The sequence below is a fragment of the Thamnophis elegans genome, chromosome 1, assembly GCF_009769535.1.
Source record: "Thamnophis elegans isolate rThaEle1 chromosome 1, rThaEle1.pri, whole genome shotgun sequence".
Taxonomy (NCBI): Eukaryota; Metazoa; Chordata; class Lepidosauria; order Squamata; family Colubridae; genus Thamnophis; species Thamnophis elegans.
In genome coordinates this window covers 183,814,944-183,839,195 of record NC_045541.1, presented here as the reverse complement: position 1 = coordinate 183,839,195, position 24,252 = coordinate 183,814,944, and the positions used below count along the sequence as shown (strand labels likewise).

The 24,252-nt window shown below is 41.2% G+C and overlaps 1 protein-coding gene across 1 annotated transcript; it reads right to left on the bottom strand.

Moving 5' to 3' along the window:
• Positions 1 to 603: 603 nt before the first annotated feature.
• On the bottom strand, positions 604 to 23,999 carry LOC116506970 (vomeronasal type-2 receptor 26-like). Its single transcript, XM_032214871.1, has 5 exons — positions 23,806 to 23,999; positions 18,264 to 18,555; positions 16,416 to 17,246; positions 2,358 to 2,439; positions 604 to 1,508 (listed from the first exon to the last, which is right to left on the bottom strand). The coding sequence occupies exons 1-5, from the start codon at positions 23,997 to 23,999 to the stop codon at positions 604 to 606; spliced, it is 2,304 nt and encodes a 767-aa protein (XP_032070762.1).
• Between the last annotated feature and the right edge of the window lie 253 nt (positions 24,000 to 24,252).

The window sequence follows — 24,252 nt, the reverse complement described above, 5'->3', positions numbered from 1 at the left end:
CTTTTCCTACCCTCAGGTGCTTTGGAGAATAACTTGACTCCCTCTTCTTTGTGGCAGCTTCTGAGATATTGGAAGGCTGCTATCATGTCTCCCCCAGTCATTCTTTTCATTAAACTAGACATGCCCAGTTCATGCAACTGTCCCTCACATGTTTTAGCCTCCAGTCCCCTAATCATCTTTGTTGCTCTTCTCTGCACTCTTTCCAGATTTTATCAGTCTTATCATATTTTTCCTACAGTTAAGATGGGGCCTCAGTAGGATAATGTAACATTTGGGGGAAAAGATACAAGTTATTTCTCATAAGAAAGTACCCCTATTGAAATAAAGAACATATATTTACCAACAGCTTTTATTTCTACATAGGGCCCTGGGCTTCAGTGGGGAGAACTGGAAGACATGGGGTGAAAAAGGCCACATGATGCTTGCTGACAATAGATATATTGTTTGAATTTCTATACCATCCAACTCAACCAAGAGACTTTTATTATAACAAATAAGCACCTGATAAGGCATTATTTAATGGACATGTTCCTGTTTCTCTGCCATCATGTTTTAGAAATATCATCAGATACTAAATAAATATCTTTCCTATGCTTGCCTTAGTTAAACATTCTTGTTCCTTACTATATTTTCTCTACAATTCAAATCTGGCCTCAGTAGAATAATGTAGCATTTGGGAAGAAAGATACAAACCAAGAGACCAGCCCCAGATGCCAAAATGGAGAAGATCTCCACAGCCACCATGGACTTCCCTTTGGTGCTCAGGTAGGTGGGGAGAAAGCTGATCCAAACACTACAAAAGACCAGCATGCTGAAAGTTATGAACTTGGCTTCATTAAAGCTATCAGGCAATTTCCTTGCCAGAAAGGCCACTGTGAAACTAATGAGGGCCAGGAAACCCAGGTAGGCGAGGACAGCATAAAACATTAAAACAGAACCTTCATTACATTCCAAGATGGCCTCTCCTACCAAGGAGTTAAAGTCCCAGCTGGAAAATGGGGGAGAGGTTACTAACCAAGTAACACAAAGAATTATTTGGATCAGGGGACAGCCTAAGACAATGGAGTTGGTCAGTGGTTTTCCTAAAAATTTCCTTGCCCTGTTCCCTGGCTTGGTGGCCATGAAGGCCAGAACCACCATGACAGTTTTTGCCAACACAGAGGAAACTGCAAGAGAAAAGAGAATGGCAAAGACAGTTTGTCGGAAAATACAAGTGACCTTCCTGGGCCGACCAATGAAGAGGAAAGAGCAGAGGAAGCAGAACAGGAGGGAGACCAGGAGGATGTAAGTTAAATCTCGGTTGTTGGCCTTGACGATTGGTGTGTCACGATGTTTAAGAAAAATTGCCAGAACTGCCAGCGTGATCATAGACAGAGAAAGTGCGAGGGAAGCTAAAGTATATCCCAGGGGATCTTGATAGGTGAGGAAGTGAATCTTCTTTGCCATGCAATGATCCTTGTCCATGTTGGGGTATTGGTCTTCTGGGCAAGGATCACAGGAAGCTGCATCTGAAATCAATAGTCACTTTATATTACATGGTATCTCAAAAAGGGTCAATCATCCCTTAATGCTGGTAACTCTGTGGATACATTAGCCAGAGGCAAAAATGCTTTCAGCTCTTTGGCTCAACTTCCCTGCTTCCTCTTTTGCATCTACCCATTCAGAACTTTTTGGCAGAGAAGGCAGGCAGAGATAGCTAGATTAATCTTCCATTTCTCTATCAATTTCCTGGGAGACTGATAGTGCTGACAGAGGAAGCACACCTGAAATAATGAAAATTAAAGTTTGACATTCACAGTCCTCTTCTTCATCAAAAGATTGGTAGCTGGATTTCCCAGTGGGTTGTTAAGAGAAAGATTAGAAAGTCCTGCAGGGAACTCATAAATTATGCCCTAAAACTACCCTGCATTAAATTGCTTAGGGGAAGGAAAGAATGGAAGGGGTGAATGGGCAGGCAGTTTAGATCCATGAACTCAGAGGTTCTGCTGAAAAGTGTGAATATTTTGAAGAATGTGAATATACCAAAAATGACAAAAGAAATGGTTGTCCCCAAAATGTTTTGCATCTCATCAAAGAAGCTTCATCAGCTCTGACTGGATGATGGTCCCAAAGGTGCTTTTTCAAGAGACAACTGGACTTTCTGGCTTTTCTTTGTGAGCTGAAGAAGTTTCTTGGATGAGAAGTGACACATCTTCAAAGAAAAACCAGAAATTCCAGTTGCCTCTTGAAAAAGTATGTTTGAGACAACCATGGCCTGGATGACTGAGAATCTACATAGACATTCAACAAAATTGATATTTGTTTCTACTGAATGGCTCCCTTGATCCTGGAAGATCTACTTTTGAAGTGTGTTCTACCTGTCTGATTAGAAATGGTCCCTCCTGGACAAGGGGCACATTGATAGCAGCAAACCTGCTTGCCCTCTGGAACTCTTCTCCTCTCTCCTGCCTGGCACCTCTTCATGCCACACCTGGCAAAGGGCACTTTCTAAAAGAGAAGAGAGAAATATTTGGCCTCGGTGACAAATATGCTTCATTTATTCATTTGTATATTTCTGTTTCTACCTACTGTTATGTAGGGTCTACTAGAAACCAGGAAAAGCTCCTAGGGGGATTAAGGTCAATCCCACTCTAAACCACCAATGAGTGCTGGAGATTGGAACTGGGACTTGGCATGCAAAAAGGCTTGTGAATAGAATAGAATTCTTGGCCAAGTGTGATTGGACACACAAGAAATGTGTCTTTGGTGCATATGCTCTCAGTGTACATAAAAAGACAAGATATATTCATCAAGAATCATAGAGTACAGCACTTAATGATAGTCATAGGGTACAAATAAGCAATCAGGAAACAATCAATATCAATATAAATTGTAAGGATACAAACAACAAAGTTACAGTCATGCAGTCATAAGTGGGAGGAGTTGGGGGATAGGAACCAGGGATGGGTTGCTTCTGGCTTTACTGGCAGTTCAGCATGCAAAAAGTTTTGCATGCACGTGAAATGCACTCTCCATGTTAGAAAAGGAAAAAAAATACATTTTTGCAATGAAGATTGTTCTGCGAATGCACAGAACCAAAAATCAAGATGGCACCGCGGCCAATAGAACTGGTTCAGGGGCATGGCAGGCCACGTTACTACCTACTCGGCTGAACTGGTCCAAACCAGTAGGAACCCACCTCTGATAGGAACAATGAGATGACTAGAATTGAGCTATTGATTTTCTAAAACAATCATGAGGTCCAACAAAATAGGAATGTCTATGGAAACCACTGTTGGCTGTTCTAACTGCATCCTGGGTTTCAAGCAGAACTTCTTCCTGATCTCAACCCTTTTTGATCTATCACAAATCAGTTACACACAAAGCAAGTTTTTCATCAAATGCGTATCCCCCCCCCCCCCCGATTCAATAGGCCTGTTTTCCAGTTAGGAGGATATTTTGCATCCCTGGAAGACAATGATTTTTTTTTGGGGGGGGGTTAAATTTAGGGAACATTTCAGCTCACCTTTCCCCCCCAGACAATTGCGTCAGAATTAATAGTGAAATCCTGGCCTGAAGGAGCCCTGGGGTCTATTTGCCCAACTTTCACAGGGACAAAAGATAGATTGGGGAGGAAAACCCAGTTGAGAAGATCATAACCAGCAGACCCCAGTCCATTTTCTGAGAAGGAGACTTCCTCTCCAGCACTGTTGTTGAACTGCACATGGCTAAAATAAGGAAGAAGCTGAAAGAAAAGAGATTTTCAGAAATTGGAGTAATTGGTTGAAAGTCACAAATGAGACATCATGGTTTCTATCATTCTGTCATTCTTTTAAGCGATGCATTTATGTTTGAGAATCTAGTTTTATTGGTGGAGCTCTGAACAATGAGGAATACTACAAAATTTTAACTACATTTGCCATTTTTTATCCTGGCATCATCAACCACGGTTTTGTCAGAATGATATCTACAGACAGAGATTCCAATGCCACATTCCAAAATTCAGTGCATGGTTTTTACCTCTGTGATGTTTAACTATATATATTTAAATCTTGACTTTGGCCCAGGGTATTGAAATTGACATATTTAGGAATAATGACATTGTACACATTGACATTGAGTCTACATTGATTAGTCTTTGGGCCATATAAAAATGCAAAGTTCGACTTCCTGGGGGCGTGGCCTGTTGCCGAGGAGGGCTCCACCGAGCTCCTCAGAGATCTGGTCTGTATATCTAATTAAGATCATAGATAGCACCCCTTTTTGGCTAAGAAAGGGGCAGGGAGGATAGCTCCGTAGGCTAGGGTCTAATCGTAAGCCACAGCCTTTTTTCTTTTTTGGCTGTGGAAAGAGATTAGATCCAGCCGAAGCGGAGCGTTTATCTCCAGCCATTTCTTCTCAGCTGCCTTTTTTTTTTTTTTGGCAGCCCCAGACAGGCTAGCCCCCCCCAGGACAAAATAAAGTTTTCTCAAGCTAGAATTGATACGGGCGGGTCCCACCCCTGTGAGATTTATGCTTTCATTACTATCGTAAATACCAGCACCATTCGTCTTAGAGACTTCTTTGTCTTGTTGAAAGAAATGTCCTTCTGGGTTCAGCTCCAAGTGGGGAAGAAGACACTGGAGACATGGAGGCTGCTTGGAAAGATGGTTTATTGTTGGACAGGGCCACATGGCTTGAGCCCTGACCAGAAAAGGTGATCACATGTTTCAATGTTGATGGAGAAGAAGAGAGAAGGGCTGAGGAAGGGGCTTGCTAGGCTTTTATACCCTGTTCAGTCCCACCTCTCTGTTTCCTGTTCCTGTGTAAGAAATGTATTCTGACTGGTTGTCAGACTCCCATGGTGCCATGCAGGGGGCTACTCTCTAGGCTGTGATGAGTTCTCAGTTGCCTTGTGGTCAGTTGAGTAATATCCCTTCCCCCTACACCTGCAGTGAGGAGAAGTCTTTATTATGTAAAGTGGGCTAGCCTGGCCATCTTAATGGCCCATTAGCTGGGGATGGGCAGAAAGCTATAGGCAACTATTCTGTCTTTTGAAACAGGTTTCTTTTCACATCCAGAGAAATATTCTGCCTTTTCAATATTTCCTAGGATATTTCATTTTTCTGGGAGAGGGCTGGATGATAACTTCCCACAATCCCTCCTTTTTTTTTTTTCAAAACATGTGAGTGGAACGCACATGTTTTGACAAAAGATTAAAATTGGTCAGATCAGGGAGACTTAATTCTTCTGATGAAAAAGCATTGAGAGAGACAGTAGAGGATCTCTTCAGTGGCTCCCAGATAGCTTTCAACCATGAAGGTCTAGCAACCAGGGCACAAATTTCTGGAAAGAAATTTACAGTATCCAATTTTCCATGCCAATTAGTATCAGATATCATTTTCTGTGAGCTTTCAGACAGGTTTTTAAAAAAAGCAGAAATCCCAAAAATTATTCACAGCCTTGCTTTCCCTTTAAGTTACAGGCTGCCCATTTTAAAAGGGATGGTTCTTCAACCTGCCCTGGCTCTTATTTTAGTGAGGCCAAATTGAGTTCAGATGGTGTGCAATCCAGGTTATCTAGTATTTGTAAAATTACACAGAATGAGCCTGGGGACTCCTACTCATGAGACCACCAGTGCAACATATCCTGTTTTACTGGGCAGCGTGGGTTTTTTTGTCACAGTGAGGGCTTGGGTTTGTTTTTTTCCTTTGGAGATCCTCTCTGCTAGCTCTTCAACTGGGGGAATTGCCTGAGGGGAATTGACCCTCCCCCAATGGGATTAAAAGGGAGAAATCTGTTTAGGCTTTTGTGCCTGGGGCAAAAATCAAGCTAGGAAAAAACTGTGTGTGAAGGAGATAGTTTCAATCTAATTCTGAATAGGCTATTCTCTCTCTCTCTCTCTCTCTCTCTCTCTCTCTCTCTCTCTCTCTCTTTTTTCTTTGTGTGTGTGTGTGTAGCTGGTTCTACAATACAGAAAATACAGACATTTTGGACAAACTTTCCCTCCCACTAGACAGAAATCTAAGGTGTTCAAAATTGCTGTACTAGCCATTCTTAAATACAATTCTTACATGAATACATTAAACTGATTACAATATAAATGAGACAAGAAAGAAACCTTACAATGAATTTCTGTGAAGGAAGCAAAGAAAGAAAACTTTAGGATCAATTTTCACCCTCCCCTATAGTCTTTACAGCTGTCTTCTGGGGATGGAAGAAAGTCTTTTGGTCTTTACTTCTCCATCTCAGGGTCCATTCTTTCATATCTGCTGGGTGGCATTAAGCTTAGCTTGCTGATAAGAGTGGTCAGTCAGGCTTGGTAGTCAGTTCCAGACTTGGCTAAGTTTTTCCCCCCCTCATGTCAGGTTTTATCAGGATGCAATCACCAGCAGCCAATTCAAGAGTTATGGTTTGAGCTAGCAGTCCTTTGTTTCTGAGGTGAAGAAAAGAGTATACAGTTCTTTACAGACATATCTTTAGTCTCACGTTGTGGAATCTCACCCATTCTGTCCAAATGTGGAAATCCAAACATTATTCCAGAGGGCAGACAATGTAAATTTCATGGAACATGACATTCCCACTGCTTCTATGATTGAAACACTTTTGCAGTAAGATGAGTAAATTTTTCAAAAAGGACAACAACTTGTGTTGCAAACAAACAAACAAAAAAAATATCATAGGGTAGAGCACCTTGACTCACAAGCTTTTAAAAATGCACTCAGGTGTAAAAGAGAAAGGGAAGAAAAACAGCTTTAAAAAATGCAATTAAAAAAAAAGAGGTACTTTGAGTCAACACTCCAAAATATTAGATTCCATTCAGATGGAAGCAAATTCTCATCAAGTATGTTAAAACATTTACAAATGTAAGCAAAATATCTCAAAATCATTTTTTTATACCTCAAAATTTCCAGAAGAGAAAAAAAAATCAAAATTGTATTCAGAGCAGAAAAGGAAATGTAATTGCATAACTTTTATAGATGAAAAGATAACAGTGAAAGGTAAAGGAGCAAGTCACCCATTTACTCCAAATTTCTCAGAAGAGAGGAAAAAAAATGGTTAAAGTGGCAGATTTTTGTGGCTCTGTGAGCTGGGTGTGCCATGTACCATCCTCCTGCCAGGCACATGCTCCCCGATGTTTGCTCCCATCGGCAAAGACAGTTAGTGTCTTTGATAGGGAAAAGCTGTTGATGGAGGCTTCCACTGGAGCGGAAGGGCTTTTGTAATTAGGGCTGCAAAAAGGGTGGGTGTCTGAGAAATAGTGGACAAGTGTCATGAGATCACATTCTTGGGGAATCAAATTTGGATTGGGGAGGCCGCACTGCAGCGCTTCCATGGGTTGGATAATTTTATTAACAGACCGCAAATCATGCAAAAGACGCCATTTACCAGATTTCCTTTTTTTATAACAAACACAGGGGTGTTATAAGGGGTGTTATAAAGGCTGTGGGATATCTCTTTCCTCTTCCTCTCTTCCCCTCTTTTCACTTTCTCTTTCCCTCTCTTCCATTCTTCTGTCACTTTCTTTTTCTCCCTTCTCTCACTCTTTTTCTCTCTCCTCTTTGTCTCTGTCTCCTTCACTCTTTTCCTTTCTTCCCCTCTCCCACTCTTTCATCACTTTCTCTTTACTCTCTACTGCCCAACCTGTCCTCATAATTTACCTACTTTCCTAAATAGGCGCAGTTCCCTTAATGGATCCCTCGCTCACTCAAACACATACACACACATACCATTAAACAACCATGCAACTTACTGTTTCTTTATATGAAAGGAATTAAAGTACATTCATACCAACTTTTACCGTCAACACTCACATTTGCACTGCAATCAGGCTGCTTGTGTAAATTAATTTCACATACAAAAATATCCCATTTCATTCTTTCTTCAACAAAGCGATTATTACAATTATTTCAGGGAGCTGTGCATAAGCCAATGAGCTCCATTTTCTATTATTAAGGGATCTCAACTTCCCTCCAGGCCTGGGGGAGGTTCTGTCCCTTTAAATCTTCAATTTCCTTTACTTGGGGAACATGTGGCTCATTCTGCAAGCAGTGGGGAAACTCAGAGAGAGCAGTTTAAATCCTAACTACTCTCCCCTCCCCCACAGCTTCAAGCCCAAGCTTATTTATTTATTTAGCTGGTCAAACATATCACCATCAATTCAATTCAATATGTTATTAGATGCACATCTAAGAATTTTTTAACAGACATTACATCAAAGTAATCAAGTCCAATTACCTAGGTCTTTCCATTCAGTTAGGCTTTACCTCATTACCTGCTAAATTTCTTACTTTTGCTCGAAGTTACACCCGTTGTTCTATCTCCTTAAGCACTAGATTGTTAATAACTGTCTTTCCCTGGGATGTTCGTTTTAAAATTGGATCTGCCAGCCCACGCTGGCTAATTTTTAAAGATCCAAACTCTTATATATCTTGAACTCCCAGCAGCGCTGGCATATTTTTAAAGGTCAAGATTTATAGAGACAATGTATAGAGATGTTTGTCCTACACATTGTTTGAATTGGCCAGGGTTCCAGGTTGGTCCTCCCAGCGGAGCGCTGGCATAGTTTTAAAGGTCCAAACTCTTAGCTCTCCCAGCAGACCGCTGGCATAGTTTTAAAGAGCAAGATATATAGATATTTTATTAACACATCATTTGCATCTGGGTGGGGCTCAAGCTCTACTTTTCTTTTAAAAGACAACTATTACAGCTGCAACAATTTCTAACATATCCCTGTGGACTCCTTAGTCACTTCGGGGAAGAAACTCAGGTAGAACTTCTCTTCAGTTCATCTGATGGTGGCCAGAAAATCAGCAAACTTGTTACAAAATCTAAATCAAAACTGTCTTCTAGGGGCCAGGTTTCGAGTAGGTTGGCCAGATAGATGTGCAGAGGGTTTTTGCTCAGGTTGAAGGCAAACCTTTAGTAGGAATTTCCTTCATCTTATACATGCACACACAAGGCAACACTCTCCTCCTTCCCCCAAAAGGAAAAAAAAAAAATCTATACTCACCTGAAGAGTAAATCTTCCAGGCCTGAAAAACATGAAAACAAGGTTCCCTCCCCCACAGAAAAGGCATTGTTGGGGGATTAAGGGTAAGGGAGGGGCTTGGGGGGGGGTAGAAAGCTTGCAGGCAGAGTTTTTTAAAAAATGGTAAAATCATCAGTTACTAAACAGATAAACTGGTAACATTATGGGGATATCACAGATGCGAAATGGGGTCTGGATTCACATGCTTCAGGAAGGAAATAAACAGGTAAAATCATTTAAACACAGGATAGAAGCAAGGATGAAACTTTTCCTGTAAATGAACTTAAAACATTTCCTGGGTTGTTACTTTAAGGCAAAGGGAAGGAAGGAAGGAAAAAAATACTTCTCTGTACTCTGGTTTTTTTTGGGGGGAGGAACAAACTGAACGAAGGCAATTTCTGCCAGTTTACTCTTTTCTTTCATTGAACACTTTAAAATCCTTGTCTTTTGGTTCAGAGACATCTTAGTTACAATTACTTTGAAGGTGCACAAAGACTTAAGCACACATTTACACAAGAACAAGGAGAAAATAAGAAAGGAGAAAGACAGAACTCTTAGGTTTTCACATCCTACATTCTTAGTTACAAATCTGTTAAATTAGGGAAGGCACAAATCTTAACAAACGAACCACGTGGTTACATAGAAGACAAACAGACAAACAGACAAGAGAAAAAAGAAACCTCAACATTTTTCCCTTTTCTTTTAAGTACCTTTATGTAGCCAAATTAGTTTTCCTGTATTATCTTTCAGCAAAGCCCATTTCTCACACAATTTCCTTGCCTTCATGCCTGCCAAGATAGGCATGTGCCTGGCGTCCCAGGCTTCTAGGAAATCTCCAAGGGATTTTCCTGTCACCCTCGAGCTAACGCTTCCCATGACCCATTACATGCAGGGCTCACTTTGGCTTAGCCGGGTGACCACCGCCCCGTAAGTTTTCAGAAAAAAAAAGATTCTGGGAAGGACTTCAAATTCCCTAATGAAGTATTCGGTCCCTTCCTACCAGGGAATTTCCGCTAGGGTTTCACAGATCAAAAAGGTAATCTGCAGAGGACCTCTGTTCCCTTTAACAGTTAGTACCTGCACCTCTTTTTCTTTACACACAATGAGCCTTTGCTTTTTCATTCATTTAGAGAATTAAAATTTAAAGGTACTCACCTTCTTTCCAGGCAGCCTTTGAGCTCAAACTCAAAACCCCTTTAAAGCCTAGATCCAATGGTTAAGGCCAAGATAAAGTCCACCCTCAGACTCAATGGGGTCTGTGCCGGCATGGGAGGCTTACCTGGGCCATATCCATTAGTTAGGCTAACTTGGAGTCCCATCTGTGGGTCGCCAATTGTTGAAAGAAATGTCCTTCTGGGTTCAGCTCCAAGTGGGGAAGAAGACACTGGAGACATGGAGGCTGCTTGGAAAGATGGTTTATTGTTGGACAGGGCCACATGGCTTGAGCCCTGACCAGAAAAGGTGATCACATGTTTCAATGTTGATGGAGAAGAAGAGAGAAGGGCTGAGGAAGGGGCTTGCTAGGCTTTTATACCCTGTTCAGTCCCACCTCTCTGTTTCCTGTTCCTGTGTAAGAAATGTATTCTGACTGGTTGTCAGACTCCCATGGTGCCATGCAGGGGGCTACTCTCTAGGCTGTGATGAGTTCTCAGTTGCCTTGTGGTCAGTTGAGTAATATCCCTTCCCCCTACACCTGCAGTGAGGAGAAGTCTTTATTATGTAAAGTGGGCTAGCCTGGCCATCTTAATGGCCCATTAGCTGGGGATGGGCAGAAAGCTATAGGCAACTATTCTGTCTTTTGAAACAGGTTTCTTTTCACATCCAGAGAAATATTCTGCCTTTTCAATATTTCCTAGGATATTTCATTTTTCTGGGAGAGGGCTGGATGATAACTTCCCACAGTCTAAACAGACCTTAAAATGGCGATTTCTCTCCGTGGATGATTGATGTACTCAGCCGGTGTTATCTTCTTGCAGACCGCTCCTTAACAAAATAAACTCTTCTTCTTTGGAAATAGAGGGGAGCGAAGCTCTGCTTACTTGCTTATCTATTATGCCACCCAAGTCAAAGAAGCGTCTTGCTACAAATGTGTCTAAAGAATGTAAAGAATTTTTATTGGAAACACAGCCTTTGTCTCCTACGCCCTCTACTGGAGAAGTTTTAACACAGGAATATCTCTTTAAAATCTTTAATGCCTTTAAGCAAGAACTTAAGGAATTTGTATTGCAACTTTATGATGATTTAAAATCTAAAGTTAATCAAATGAAGGCGAATACGTTTGCAGCCGTGTCTGCCCTGTCAGATTACTCTGCTGAAATAGAGAACAAATTGGAAAGTCTGGAGAAGGCTAATTTTAATTTGACTACCAATATTCAAATTTTACAAGAAAAAATTAGAAATAACGAAGAACAGCTTATGATGCTAAATTTTGATAGGAAGGCATTTTCAATAAGAGTCAGAGGATTCCGTGAAAAGGAACAAGAGAATTTGAAACAGACCTTTGCTGAAGCCTTCAGCCATGCGCTGGGAAGCCCGGGACTTAACTTTGATTGGCAGATTCGGAAAATCTATCGCCAGAACTCATTGATAGCGGAACAGCGACAGCTCCCGAGGGACATAATTATACATTTCTCTACAAAAGAATCTAGAAACGCGATTGTGCAAAAGTTTTATAATAACAGTCTCCGAGTTGATGACCAAGACGTGATTGTCTTCAAAGATATACCTTTCCACATGTTGAAAGCAAGAAGGGAATATACTTTTTTAACTAAAGAGCTTAGGAGTCAACAGATTCAATACAGATGGGAGGCCCCTGCCGGCATCACGGTTACATTTGAGAATCAAAGATTTCGTCTTAACTCTGTTTCGGAGGCTCAAGATTTCTATTCTAGGATTCTGAAGGCGGGACTTCCTGACGCGCTTGGAAGAGAGGAGAGACAAGCGGAAGGAGAAAGCAAACGGCTGGCCATGCGGCTGCAAGATGGAGGGGGCAGCCCCTCCTCCCTCGGAGAAGCAGAAGAACGCAGATCGAGAATTTAGATACTTCAAAAGACTTCCTAAAGTTGAGGACTGAATGGGGGTTTGAGACCTCTCTCCGGTAGAAAAAGTGGACTAATTTTTATCAGAAGGGAAAGCTGGGTGAAACTACTTTGAGCTAGATTCTAAAGTAACGTTAGCATAAATTTGATAGTGGTTAAAAGAATGTGGAATGATCTATGTTGTTTAAACTTTGTTAGATGGGACTATTTTAAAATAGAAGGTTAACTGACTCTTGCTGAAAGTATTATTTGAATATGATCCATGCTATTTAACTTTTATTTGAAGGGAAAGTTGGTTGTAATAGTTCTGAGTTACTTTTCAAATAAACGTTAGTATAAATTTGATAGTGGTAAATATTAGACAAGCAAGAGATGAGGGTAAAATGCATGTGGAATGAACTACGTTATTTGTGGTAAATATCAGACAAGCAAGGGAAGAGGGCAAAATTTACGTTGTTTAAAGCTTATTAGAACAGGAAGCCGCTTGGGATTATTTTAAGATAACTGTAAAAAGAATGCGGAATGATTTATGTTGTTTAAACTTTGTTAGAAGCGACTACCTTAAAATAGAAGGTTAACTGATTCTTGCTGAAAGTATTATTGGAATATGTGGAATGATTCATGCTACAAATCGCTCTGAGTTATATTTTAAACAAATGGTAGTATAAATTTGATAGTGGTAAATATCAGACAAGTGGGGGATGAGGGTAAAATACATGTGGAATGAACTAAGTTATTTAAATCCTATTAGAAGGGGAAGTCGGTTGGAATTATCTTAAGATAGAAATTGATTCCTGTGTAAAGTAATATCTGATCTACGCTGCTTAACTTTACTAAGAAGGGGAAATCTGGTTAGATTATTTTGAATTACTGTTTGAAAAAGGGGTAAAGAAAGATCATTTACGCTGTTTAAATTTTACTAGAAGAGAAAGTTTGATTACTTGTCTGTAAAGTTATATTTGAATATATGGCATGAATCACGCTGCTTAAATCTTATTGGAAGGGATCATGAGGTTTAGGAAGGGAACGGGAGAGCCTACAGAAGGTCGGGGTAAATAGCAAAGAAGTAAGAGACAAGAATAAAATATAGATAGAATGATTTATATTATTTAAGCATAGATAAAGATGGGGGGCTGAGATCAACACAAAGAGTGGTTTCTTTTTTTTCTTTTTTCTCTTTTCTCTTTTCTTTTTTTCCCTTTTTTTTTTCTTTCTCTGCTTTTCTTTTCTTTTTTTTTTTTTTGATATATTACTTTTATTTTTTTAATTCATATGTATACAAGATATTTTAGATAGAAGGTAATGCCAGGTGTGGGCCCTGGGAAGTCGGGAGGATTAGGGATGGGGATTGTGGGGGGTGGGGTGGGGGGGTGTTAACATAGTCTTAATAAGAACAAGAATGTATTTATATACGGTGGTCCTTTTTTTTTTATTATTATTATTATTATTTTTTTTTTCCTTGGTTCATTTTACTTTTATCAGATCAAACAACATTCGAATAAAGGCATACACCAAGGAGGGAGGTAGAGGGAAGGAAGAGGGAGGAGTAGGAAGGAGTAAGGGGAATGTAAGGAGTAAGGGGAATGTAAGGAGGGTGTCTGGGGAGTAAGGGGAGAAGGAAGGTTTGAGGGGAAAGGGAAGTAGGAGGGGAGTGTTAGAGGGAGAAAGGAAAGTTGGAGGGGGTAGATGGGGTGTATGGAGGATGCAAGGGTTAGGTGGGGTTGTGAATGATGAGTTGTGTTTCCTTTTTACTTGTTCGTTTTATTCCCTTTTTTCTTTTTCTTTTTTTTCTTTTCTTATAGTAAATACCCTGTATATAAATGATTGCAAATGGAATGTGAAAATTGAATAAAATATTTTATTTGAAAAAAAAAAAAAAAATGCAAAGTTCCAGAAAGAAATTATTACTACAATTTATAAAAGCAATATAAAATCTGGATTTTGTATTGCTTTTATCAAATGGAATTTGATAAAATACAATTCAAAATGGAATTGGAATCAAATATGATTTAAAATGGGATTGGTATCAAATATAATAATTTACGTTATAGATAGAACATGATAAAATTATATTTCTGTGTCACCCCTGCAATCAACCCCAATCAGTCCCACATATGCAGATCTCAACTGAACCATTTTGTTTAAGGGCTGTGCTGTGTTAAATGTTATTTTCCAATTCTGACTGCACATAAGGGAAGTTGTTTTGATATGGATATGCCAATGGTTCATTCATTTGGTATATGGACCAAGGTACGTGTCTCTCACCTCCTTATACAAGCAACAATTAAATAGGATGTCAGCCAGGACTTCTACTTCTGCTGCTCCACAAATGCAGACACACTCATTGTACGGTATAGAATGGAATCTTCCATAGCTGACCATTGTGTCAAGCTGTTTGAAGCTCATTCATGTAAATATCTTCCTAAGATGTTAATTAAGTAATTTCTATCACCACAACATACAATACCAATGATTTTCCCTAACCAAAAGTCGAGAAAAGAATGCAGAAACAATAACCAACAAGTAGGGCCATTTGGAAGGAATTCCCTGCCCTGCTTTGTTATTTCACTATCCAAAGAGGTCCAAATTTTAGCCTTTGATGCAGAACAGTCGGTTTAATTTCTTTAAATGTTGCTCCATGTTCTGAGGTTACAAAATCTGCTTTTCACACAAGAAGAATGGCAATACAACAAATGGCAAGCAAAACCCCAAAACTCCATAGTGAAGAAACACTGAAGAGCACAGGAGATGGGAGGAAGAAGGAAATAGAGAATTAAAAGAAGGATGAGGTGTTTGGTCAAGTTAACAATGGGACACTGAAGCTACCACAGCTGTGTAAGATGTAATTGAGCCTTTCAACCTTACAAGCTTTCCTGAGATGTAGACCAGTTACAGCCATGTGGTCACAAAGAATTGTTTCCTCCCAAGAAATTGTTTCCAGTCCCAATGCACAGGTACAGTATATATGGTACATTGTTCAATAGTAGTAACTGTGAGAGGGATCTTGGAGTCCTAGTGGACAACCATTTAAATATGAGCCAGCCATGTGCCGCAGCTGCCAAAAAAGCCAACACAGTTCTAGGCTGCATAAACAGAGGAAAAGAATCAAGATCATGTGAAGTGTTAATACCAGTTTCTAAGGCCTTGGTAAGGCCACACTTGGAATACTGCATCCAGTTTTGGTCACCACGATGTAAAAAAGATGTGAAGACTCTATAAAGAGTGCAGAGAAGAGCCACAAAGATGATTATAGGCTCAAATATATGAAGAACGGTTGGAGGAACTGGGTATGTCTAGTTTACTGAAAAGAAGGACTAGGGGAGACATGGTAGCAGTGTTCCGATATCTCGGGCTGCCACAAAGAAGAGGGAGTCAAGCTGTTCTCCAAAGAACCTAAGGGTAGAACAAGAAGCAAGGGGTGGAAACTCATCAAGGAGAGAAGCAACTTAGAACTTGGAAAAGCTCCAACACTGGAAGTTTTTAAGAAGAAGTTAGATAACCTGAAATGGTGTAGGATTTCCTGCCTAGGCAGTGGGTTGGACCAAAAGACCTCCAAAGTCTCTTCCAACTCTGTTATTCTATTATACTATGAGTAGCAGGCTTCATCTTCCTCCCTTCTTAGAAACAGCCACCAGCTACCTATTTTGCCTTGTGATAGATCAGAAGTCAAAGGAAGAAATCATCAACCTCGTACAGAGAATAAACTGCACTGAAAGGTATAGAAAGATGAGTATCTGTATACTGTGTATATACGTACAATGACAATAAAGTTTATAAAGTATAAAGAGTAAAGCCACATCTTGGAGGTCATTGCCCCCCCCCCCATAGGAAATACAAGAGGAGCGAAGAGGGAGTGAGCTTTTGCAGGAAACAATTCATTCTGTCGTTTCAAGAGTGGAAACTTCTGTTTGTGACTATAAGAGACTCTGTGCCAAGTTTGCCTTGCCTTGAATTTGGAAACTAGTTATCTGGCAGCTCTCCAAACGAGATAAGGTCCATATGGATAAACGTTCCGCTGAAGGACTGTTTGCTAAGCCTTGCTGGCTGTGAATGAAAGGAATTCACAGCCATCTAAATAAAAGAGGTTTTGTCGGGACCAAGTCTTTGCTTCTTGCTTTCAAAGGAAGCCTGGGTCAGAACACCTACAGGAATCCCATAGACAACTGGTTTGGTTTATTTCTCTTCACTCCTTCCTCCCATGTCTTTTCAAAATAATATTATATTTAATTCACTTTGGTTTTGGTATTGAAGTTACTATTCCAATCTGGTTTGATGCAGATTTGATGCAGGGATATGATATGATACAGATATTTAATAGAAGAAATACAAATTGGAAACTTCCTCTCTAAAGATCTGCAAAATGGATAAAAAATATATATAGGGATTACCTGCCAGGACTGGACATTTGAGATCCTCTTTCCCAGCCTCATCATTGTTGGTCGCACTCCTAATCCATGCATTGCATGCAATGTGTGTGCCACAGCATAAATGGCATTGTAGATATTGTAACTTTCTCCTGTCATGCTTGTTTCAAACACATAAGGTGGGACATTCTGTAAATTCTCCTTTCCTGTACATTGTTTTCTCCCTGTTTGAGATCTCGCTCCTGGTTTGTGGATCTTGCAGTCAAATATCAGTTCCCACCATACTGGGAGAAACATATCTCCTTGTGATTTCAAAGGGTCTAAAGACATGAGATGACGGCTGAATTCTGAGACATCCCCAGTGTGGTCCCTAAAATGCAAAGCCCCATGGAAGGGCTTTATAACTTGCAATATATATTCAGAGCTTATTGAAATAATTTTCCAATTGGATGTAAAGATCCAGACTTTGAGAAGTGGTGCATTTCTCCTCTCTTGATATGCCATTAATATCACCTGTATGTCTTTAAAGATATTGGAATCATCAAACAAAATAATTATTTCAGCTTTAGACAAAAGGTTGAAAATATAAGAGAACCCTCGAAAACCACGAAAATCCAATTTAATCATTTCAGTGAAAACTAGGCAGATCTCCCTTTCCTTCAGCCTTGGTGTCAGAGATGAGATGAAATGTTCTCCATTGTCATCTTCAGGTGCCACCAGCCCAACCCAGTTCCACTGGAAGTACAGGAGCAGCTGGATTAAACCCACATACTGAGCAGATTCACTGGGATTAATCCGGAAAAAGGAAGGATAAACTCTTCTCTCTCCCTGTGATAACTCAAAGCCAACACCGAGCTGGAGAAAGGGAGAATCTTCTTTAAGAGAGAAAGTCCCGTTTAATGGTAACTTTAGGGGTCGCCATTGTGTGCTTGATTGCCCCACTAGTCAGCCTGTCTCATTATGTCTAGTTTAGCCTGGACTACTCAGCCTATCTCATTATGAACTGAGCATGTCCAGTTTAATGAAAAGAAGGACTAATCAAAGGGAGAAGCAACTTAGAACTAAGGAGAAATTTTCTAACAGTTAGAACAATTAATAAGTGGAACAACTTGCCTCCAGAAGTTGTGAATGCTCCAACACTGGAAGTCTTTAAGAAGATGTTAGCTAACCTGATTTGATGTAGTGTTTCCTGCCTAGGCAAGGCGTTGGACTAGAAGACCTCCAAAGACCCTTCCAACTCTGTTATTCTATTCTATTATGAGTGGCAGGCTTCATCTTCCTCCCTTCTTAGGAAGAGCCACGAGTTATCTGTTTTGCCTGGTTGTGATAGATCAGAAGTCAAGGGAACAAATCCTAAATCTGATATAGAGAATAAATTGCACTGAAAGGTGCAAGAAGATGATAGATTTTCACAAAAGTTAGGATGTGATTCCTCTTGGCAAGTGCAGCATTTGGGATTTATATCAATATCTCTTTGATGTTATATAAATACTTTTCTTAGTATATAAAATATAAAATTCAATTCCTCCATAACATGGATTATATAAGTCAAATATCCCTGATGTGTCGCTTCCCCTCACTTCATGTTTTCATCTTTGGCTTCTGGGTGTCCTTCCCAAATTGTTGAGGAACCAAATATGCTGACTCTGTAAACCACTTAGAGAGGGCTGTAAGGCACTGTGAAACGGTATATCTCTCAGTGGTTTTGCTATGGCTATGGCTATCTTGACATATAAAATATAAAAATCAATTCACCTAGAACATGGATTATCTAAGTCCTATACCCCACAACACCCTTGTTTTCATTCTTAGACTCTCTCTGTGTTTCTGCTATTTAATTACTCCATACTGTAGCCAGGTCAGCCTCCTTACTTGTGGGACCTTGTAGATGCTGAAGATGGAGGCCATCTGCCTTGAAGATTTGGGATTGTCACCTCCAATGACAGAGAGCAGAGTGTCCTGCCTGTTACATTTATAACCTGGGACCATTTGGCCTTGGGTGGAGAGCAGGGAGAGGCTGAATGCAAATATGTTCCTCTCCATCTTCAGATTGTCATGCAAGTCGAATCCAAGTGTGATGTTGGGGAGGAGAACTGGATCCTTATTCACCTCCATGACAGCAAACATCAAGGCCAGGAAGAGCTGGTAGTTTTTGGGTAGGGGTCTATAGTGAGAAAAAGATTGGGGAACATTATAGGAAAGATCTTGTCAGCTGGTAGAGTTGGCTTTGACTTTTGTGTCTGTCCTTGCAGCAGTAAGTCACAAAATTCAATTGGGTTGTCTTGGCTTTTGTAAGGATGTTCCTTGATTGCACTTGGGTGGATTTCTGAGGAAGGAGACAAGTCTGTGTGTCTATATCCCAGATCATTTAACACCCCTCTATTTTCAATCCCTTCTTCACTTTCCTCCAGTGGCTGAAATCCTCCCCAATTGCTCCTCTTCCTCCCTCATCAGTTTGTTCCTCTCTCGGAGCAGCCTCTACAGGTTTGAAGAGAAGTCTCCACAACTCAGACTTCCTAAGGGCCATTTTTCATGAGCTTTGCTGATTCCTAAATGGAGAGTTGGTTTTTTAAGCTATGACTTTGTGTCCAAATTAATATTATGCCAACTTCTTCATTAGACTAGCAGAGTCTCTTAGATGTTGTCCTTCTTGAGTTTTATGCCATCTTCCTCAGGAAAACAGTTCTGGAAAAAAACTGGAAATTCTAACCTATTTCTTGACTTTGCCTCTTTATTGAAAATGGGACAAAAATGTAAAGACCACTAGAAGAAATATTTCTGAAAGTAGCCTCTGGAGAGAGAAAGAGAGAGACAGACAGAGAGAAAGATAGAGACAGACAGAGAGAGAGACAGGGAGAGACTGAGAGAGAGAGACAGAGACATAGAGAGGCAGAGACAGAACAGAGAGAGACAGACAGAGAGACTGGGAGAGAGAGGGGGGAGAGAGGCAGGAACAGAGACAGAAACCGAGAGACAGAGAGAAAACAATCTTCCCCTCCAGGTGAAACTTACGTTCTATCATTCAAATCCAGGAATGGGTCCCCTTGGAAATCTGGGAGACTGAAGGGCACAGAAGCTATTAGGGGTAAATTCCCCCCAATAATCAGATCACTGGGCCTATAATATTCCCATCCATTCTGAAACTTTAAATGTTTTTGCGACACACATACACTTTGTATCCTCTTAGTAGTAGCTGGAGGCAGGAGCCAGAAGAGCAGCAGCAGGAGAGGCAGCCCAGTCATTCTTCTCACTTTCCTTCCTAGATCAGAAATCAAGGTGTGGGCAGAAGCTGAATTGCAGGAAGCACGTGAAATCTCAGCAGAGTTGTAGTGGAATAGAGACTGCCTTGCCAGCTGGATGGCCTCAAGGCAAATGTATCTGTCTCTTTCCATTAACACATTTGTATTTTATCACTTTAGTTCCTCCAATCTATCTTATTCTGAAATTAAACCATGTACTGTATTTCATTTTCTAGATGATCAAAGAGAGTCCCAATCTAGAACTAAGGAGAAATTTTCTGACAGTGAGAACAATTAACCAGTGGAACAATTTGCCTCCAGAAGTGGTGGGTGCTCCATCACAGGAGGCTTTTAAGAAGAGACTGGACAGTCACTTATTTGGAATGGTATAGGATTGAGATTGAGATTTGAGATTTATTAATATTTGTAGGCCGCCCTTTTCCCTGAGGGGACTCAGGGCGGCTCACATAAAATCGGGGAAGGGGAGATACAGACATTAAGATAAGACATATAATAAAATAATAAACAACATACATTCATCATTCGGGAGGGGAATTATCCTTGTCCCCAGGCCTGACGGGCGAGCCAGTTCTTCAAGGCTGTGCGGAAGGCCTGGACGGTGGCGAGGGTGCGAATCTCTACGGGGAGCTCGTTCCAAAGGGTCGGGGCTACTACTGAGAAGGCCCTCCTCCTTGTAGTTGCCAGCCGACACTGGCTGGCCGATGGTATACGGAGGAGGCCTAATCTATGTGATCTTATTGGTCGCAGGGATGTAATCCTGCTTGAGCACAGGATTAGGATAGAAGACCTCCAAGGTCCCTTTCAACTCTGTTAGCCTATTTTATATTATTACATTATTTTTTAACATTATTTTAATGGTAAGGTTGCAAAACCTATCAATCAATAAATTACCATGACATCCATCATACTTTCTCTTACCTGTCTCTGAGCTTTGACACGAAGGCCAACCAAGTCTCACCAAGCCCTAGGATTAGTTCTTTGCAAGGCCAGGTAAAGTCCTCCACCGCTGACAGAATTCAGAGCATATTTTTAAAAGCAGGTTTTTACCTTGGAAAATTTTGCTGGGTGAAAATCCACAGGGAATAAATAAGAATTACTGTTCTTTTGATAATGGCAAGGAAGAGAAATTGTTCTACCCAATGAGCAATAGATGTTGTCTACACACCAGACAGGGAAAAATATCTCTGTCTCTTGTTGCTAATCCACAGAGCAGATGGACTTGGGACAATAATAATAATAATTCTTTATTGTCAGTGCACAACATATGTACAATGAGATTGGTTAAGCTTCCACAATGCAACCCCCCCAAGACAATAGAACTCACAGTGAAGACAAAGAAAAAATATCCCTGACCCAATAAATCATATTAACAAACACCCAGTCCCATTACACCAGTGTGAACATGAGATATTTTGAATTTTTGACTTATAGAAAGTCAATGGTGAATATCTCTACACGAGATGGAGTTTGGCCTGAGTCATAGTATGTTCAGAGAGAATGGGTGCTAATGAGCTATGGTGGCATCAGCTGTGCCCTAGGGACTGTGAGAAATCATACCAATGTTTAGATACAATGACTGACTTGGTTATACCAGAAGTGATATTCAGCAGGTTCTGACCCGTTCTGGAGAACTGGTAGTGGAAATTTTGAGAAGTTCAGAGAACTGGTAAATACCACCTCTGATTGGCCCCTCCCCATCTATTCTCTGCCTCCCGAGTCACAGCTGATCAGGAGCAAATGAGGATTTTGCAGTATCCTTCTCCTGGAGTGGGGTGGGAATGGAGATTTTACAGTATCCTTCCCCTGCCACACCCACAAGCCACGCCCACCAAGCCATGGCTACAAAACCAGTAGTTAAAAAAGTTGAATCCTACCACTGGGTTATACCCACAAGACAGGATACGATATTGGTTGAGTGATCCAATTTATATGATCACCCATCTTAGGCAAAGTCACTCTGGGCACCGTACAATAATCTAGTGAAACCTCTAAGTAGAGAAAACCATCTTTGCTGAAAACCATTACACAATAAAAGAACTGGGAATTATAAGAGCAGAACTAAAACAGAAAAGAGATTAACAGATGGAGGTATGTTAATAATAATAGAACCAACTCATGACTTCAACTGCCTATTGGGGTCCTCAAGCCAGCTAGCATAACCAGGTCAGGAGTGCCAAAGCCAACCAATGCAGCTGAGAAAGCAGAAGCATAATATGGTCTACCAGAAACATCATAACTGATCTTGCTACTGCATTTTATACTGGGTGAAGTATATCAATACTCTTCAAGGGCAGACCTATACACAGTGGTGGGATTCAGACAGTTTGGACCAGTTTGGGTGAACCAATTATTAAATCCCTGGCTGGCCCTGCCCCTTCCTGCAGTTCCCAAATGCCCCGTTTTGACTTCCAGATAAGTGCAGGGAGGCCTGCTAGGCCCAAAACAGGATGCAGGAGGGGTTGCAGGGAGGGTCCCCCATGGCCTTTTTTTTTGCTCATTGGGGGGTATCCAGGAGGCCAAGTACTGCCTGTCACACACTCTGGCCATGCCCACCCCCTGTGGCCCACCATGGCTAAACCCACCCAGCCAGTCATTGGGACAGAGAAATGGTTGTTAAATTATTTGAATCCCACCACTGCCTATACAGAACACCTTGCAATAATCCAACCAAGAAGGGGCCAAAGAATCCTTTACCCAGGAACGGGTGCAACTAGCACATAAGCAAAGTTGTGACTCCTAAAAAGAACTTCTCCTTGATTCTCAAGCAGGAGTTATGAATCTAGGAGCATCTCCAGATTGTGCACAGGATCTGTTTGGGGCATTGCAAACTGCAACTAGCACCATAGATGGAGTAATCCTAGAACCAGAGTCCCACAAAACCCAAATCTTGCTGAGGTTCATCAGAAGCCTGTTTTTAAGCATTCAAATACTCAAAGCTTCCCAATAGCAGGACAGAATATGCACTTAATTTACCAGAAGCAAAGATGTGCAATTAGATTTTGTCACCATATTGAGGATAACTCACCACATGGAAATGGATGAGCTTACTCTGGAGTCTTATGGAGATGTTGAATAGGAAAGGGGACAGCACTGACCTTTGTGGCTCATCACAAAAAATGGTCAATGAACGGTGGAAAGAACTGGGCATGGCTAGTTCTCTAGTGAAGAGAAGGACCAGGCGAGACATGATAGCAGCCTTCCAATATATCAGGGGCTGCCACAGAGAGTAGGGAGTTAAGCTATTTTACAAATCACCCAAAAGCCAGAAAAGGAATAATAGATGGAAACTGATCAAGGATACATTCAAATTGGAAATAAGGAGAAATTTTCTGGTATTAAGAGCAATCAACCAAAAGAACAGAAGTTGCCTTCAGAGGTTCTGGGAGCTTCATCACAGATTAACAGAGTCAGAAGGGACCTTGTAGGTCATCTAGTCCAACCTCCTGCCAAGCAGGAGGCCCTACACCATTTCTGACAGATGGCAGTTCAATCTCTTTTTGAAAGCTTCCACTGAAAGCAGTGGTGGGGTCTGCAGGAATCATTCCTACCCAGGTGCAGCAAATTCCAGTGGGCTGGATGCGGGTATGAAGGGCCTGGCTTCACAGTACTTCCTTGCTCAGTTTGAGAACTTCATCCAGCCTTCCAGAGTTCACTGTGCTGGGGCAGGAATGATTCCCACAGACCTTACTGCTGCTTGAGCAGGGTGTCAACTTATAAAGCATTTCCATCTCTGTTATCAAGTTGACATTGGAGGAAAGGGGGGAGAGAATTCCACACATACCTTCGGCTAGAGTCGGATCCCAGATTACTACAGCAGCTTGTGAGGCACAAAATTTTACAACCTGCTACAGCACATCATTGGCAAATGTGATTTATGACACAGACTGAGGGGCGGGGAGAAACAGGGGTAAAGTTCTATCATAATTTAACTGATGTCAGATCTGACTCCACGTGGGTATTACCGAGATGGTGTTCCTAATAAATGACTGGATTTCATTCGAAACTTGGCTCGAGGCTCGTAAGTTAATTAGGACATCTTTCGGAAACCTGACACAGAGAGGATGATGCTGAAGAGGAGAAAAACTGTGAGGTTTTGTGCCAGGCGGCTGACCCTGCAGTGGCAACTTGAATGTCCCGACTAAAGTTGTGCTCACTGTGAATCACCAATGTTGGCTCTGACAACTTCTGTGGAAGGCTTTCTGAGGCCCTTCCACAGCTCCTTTTTGATCTTGCCCACTTTCAGGATAGCAGCCCCCTGATTCATGTACTCCACTGCCTTGACCTGCCAATTCATAGATTCCAACGTAAGGATCTTTTTGCATGGCACCTTCTCTTTCGGCTGCAGCATGGGGGCTGTGGCTGCAGAGCTGCTCCAACCAGCCAGCCTAAGACAAAGCTCAGCTGGCAGCTATGTACCCACTGGCATCTGAGTGATGCTACGTGGGGCATTGAGTGGCTGTCAGCTACATGGCTCTTTGCCGGGGTCCAGCCTGGCAAGGAAGCGCACAGCCTCAACTCTGCATTCAGGGAAGTGAGGGCGAGTGGCACGATGATGGGAGAGAAGATCGCTGCTTGCAAGCAGACAAGCAGAGGTAGCAAGC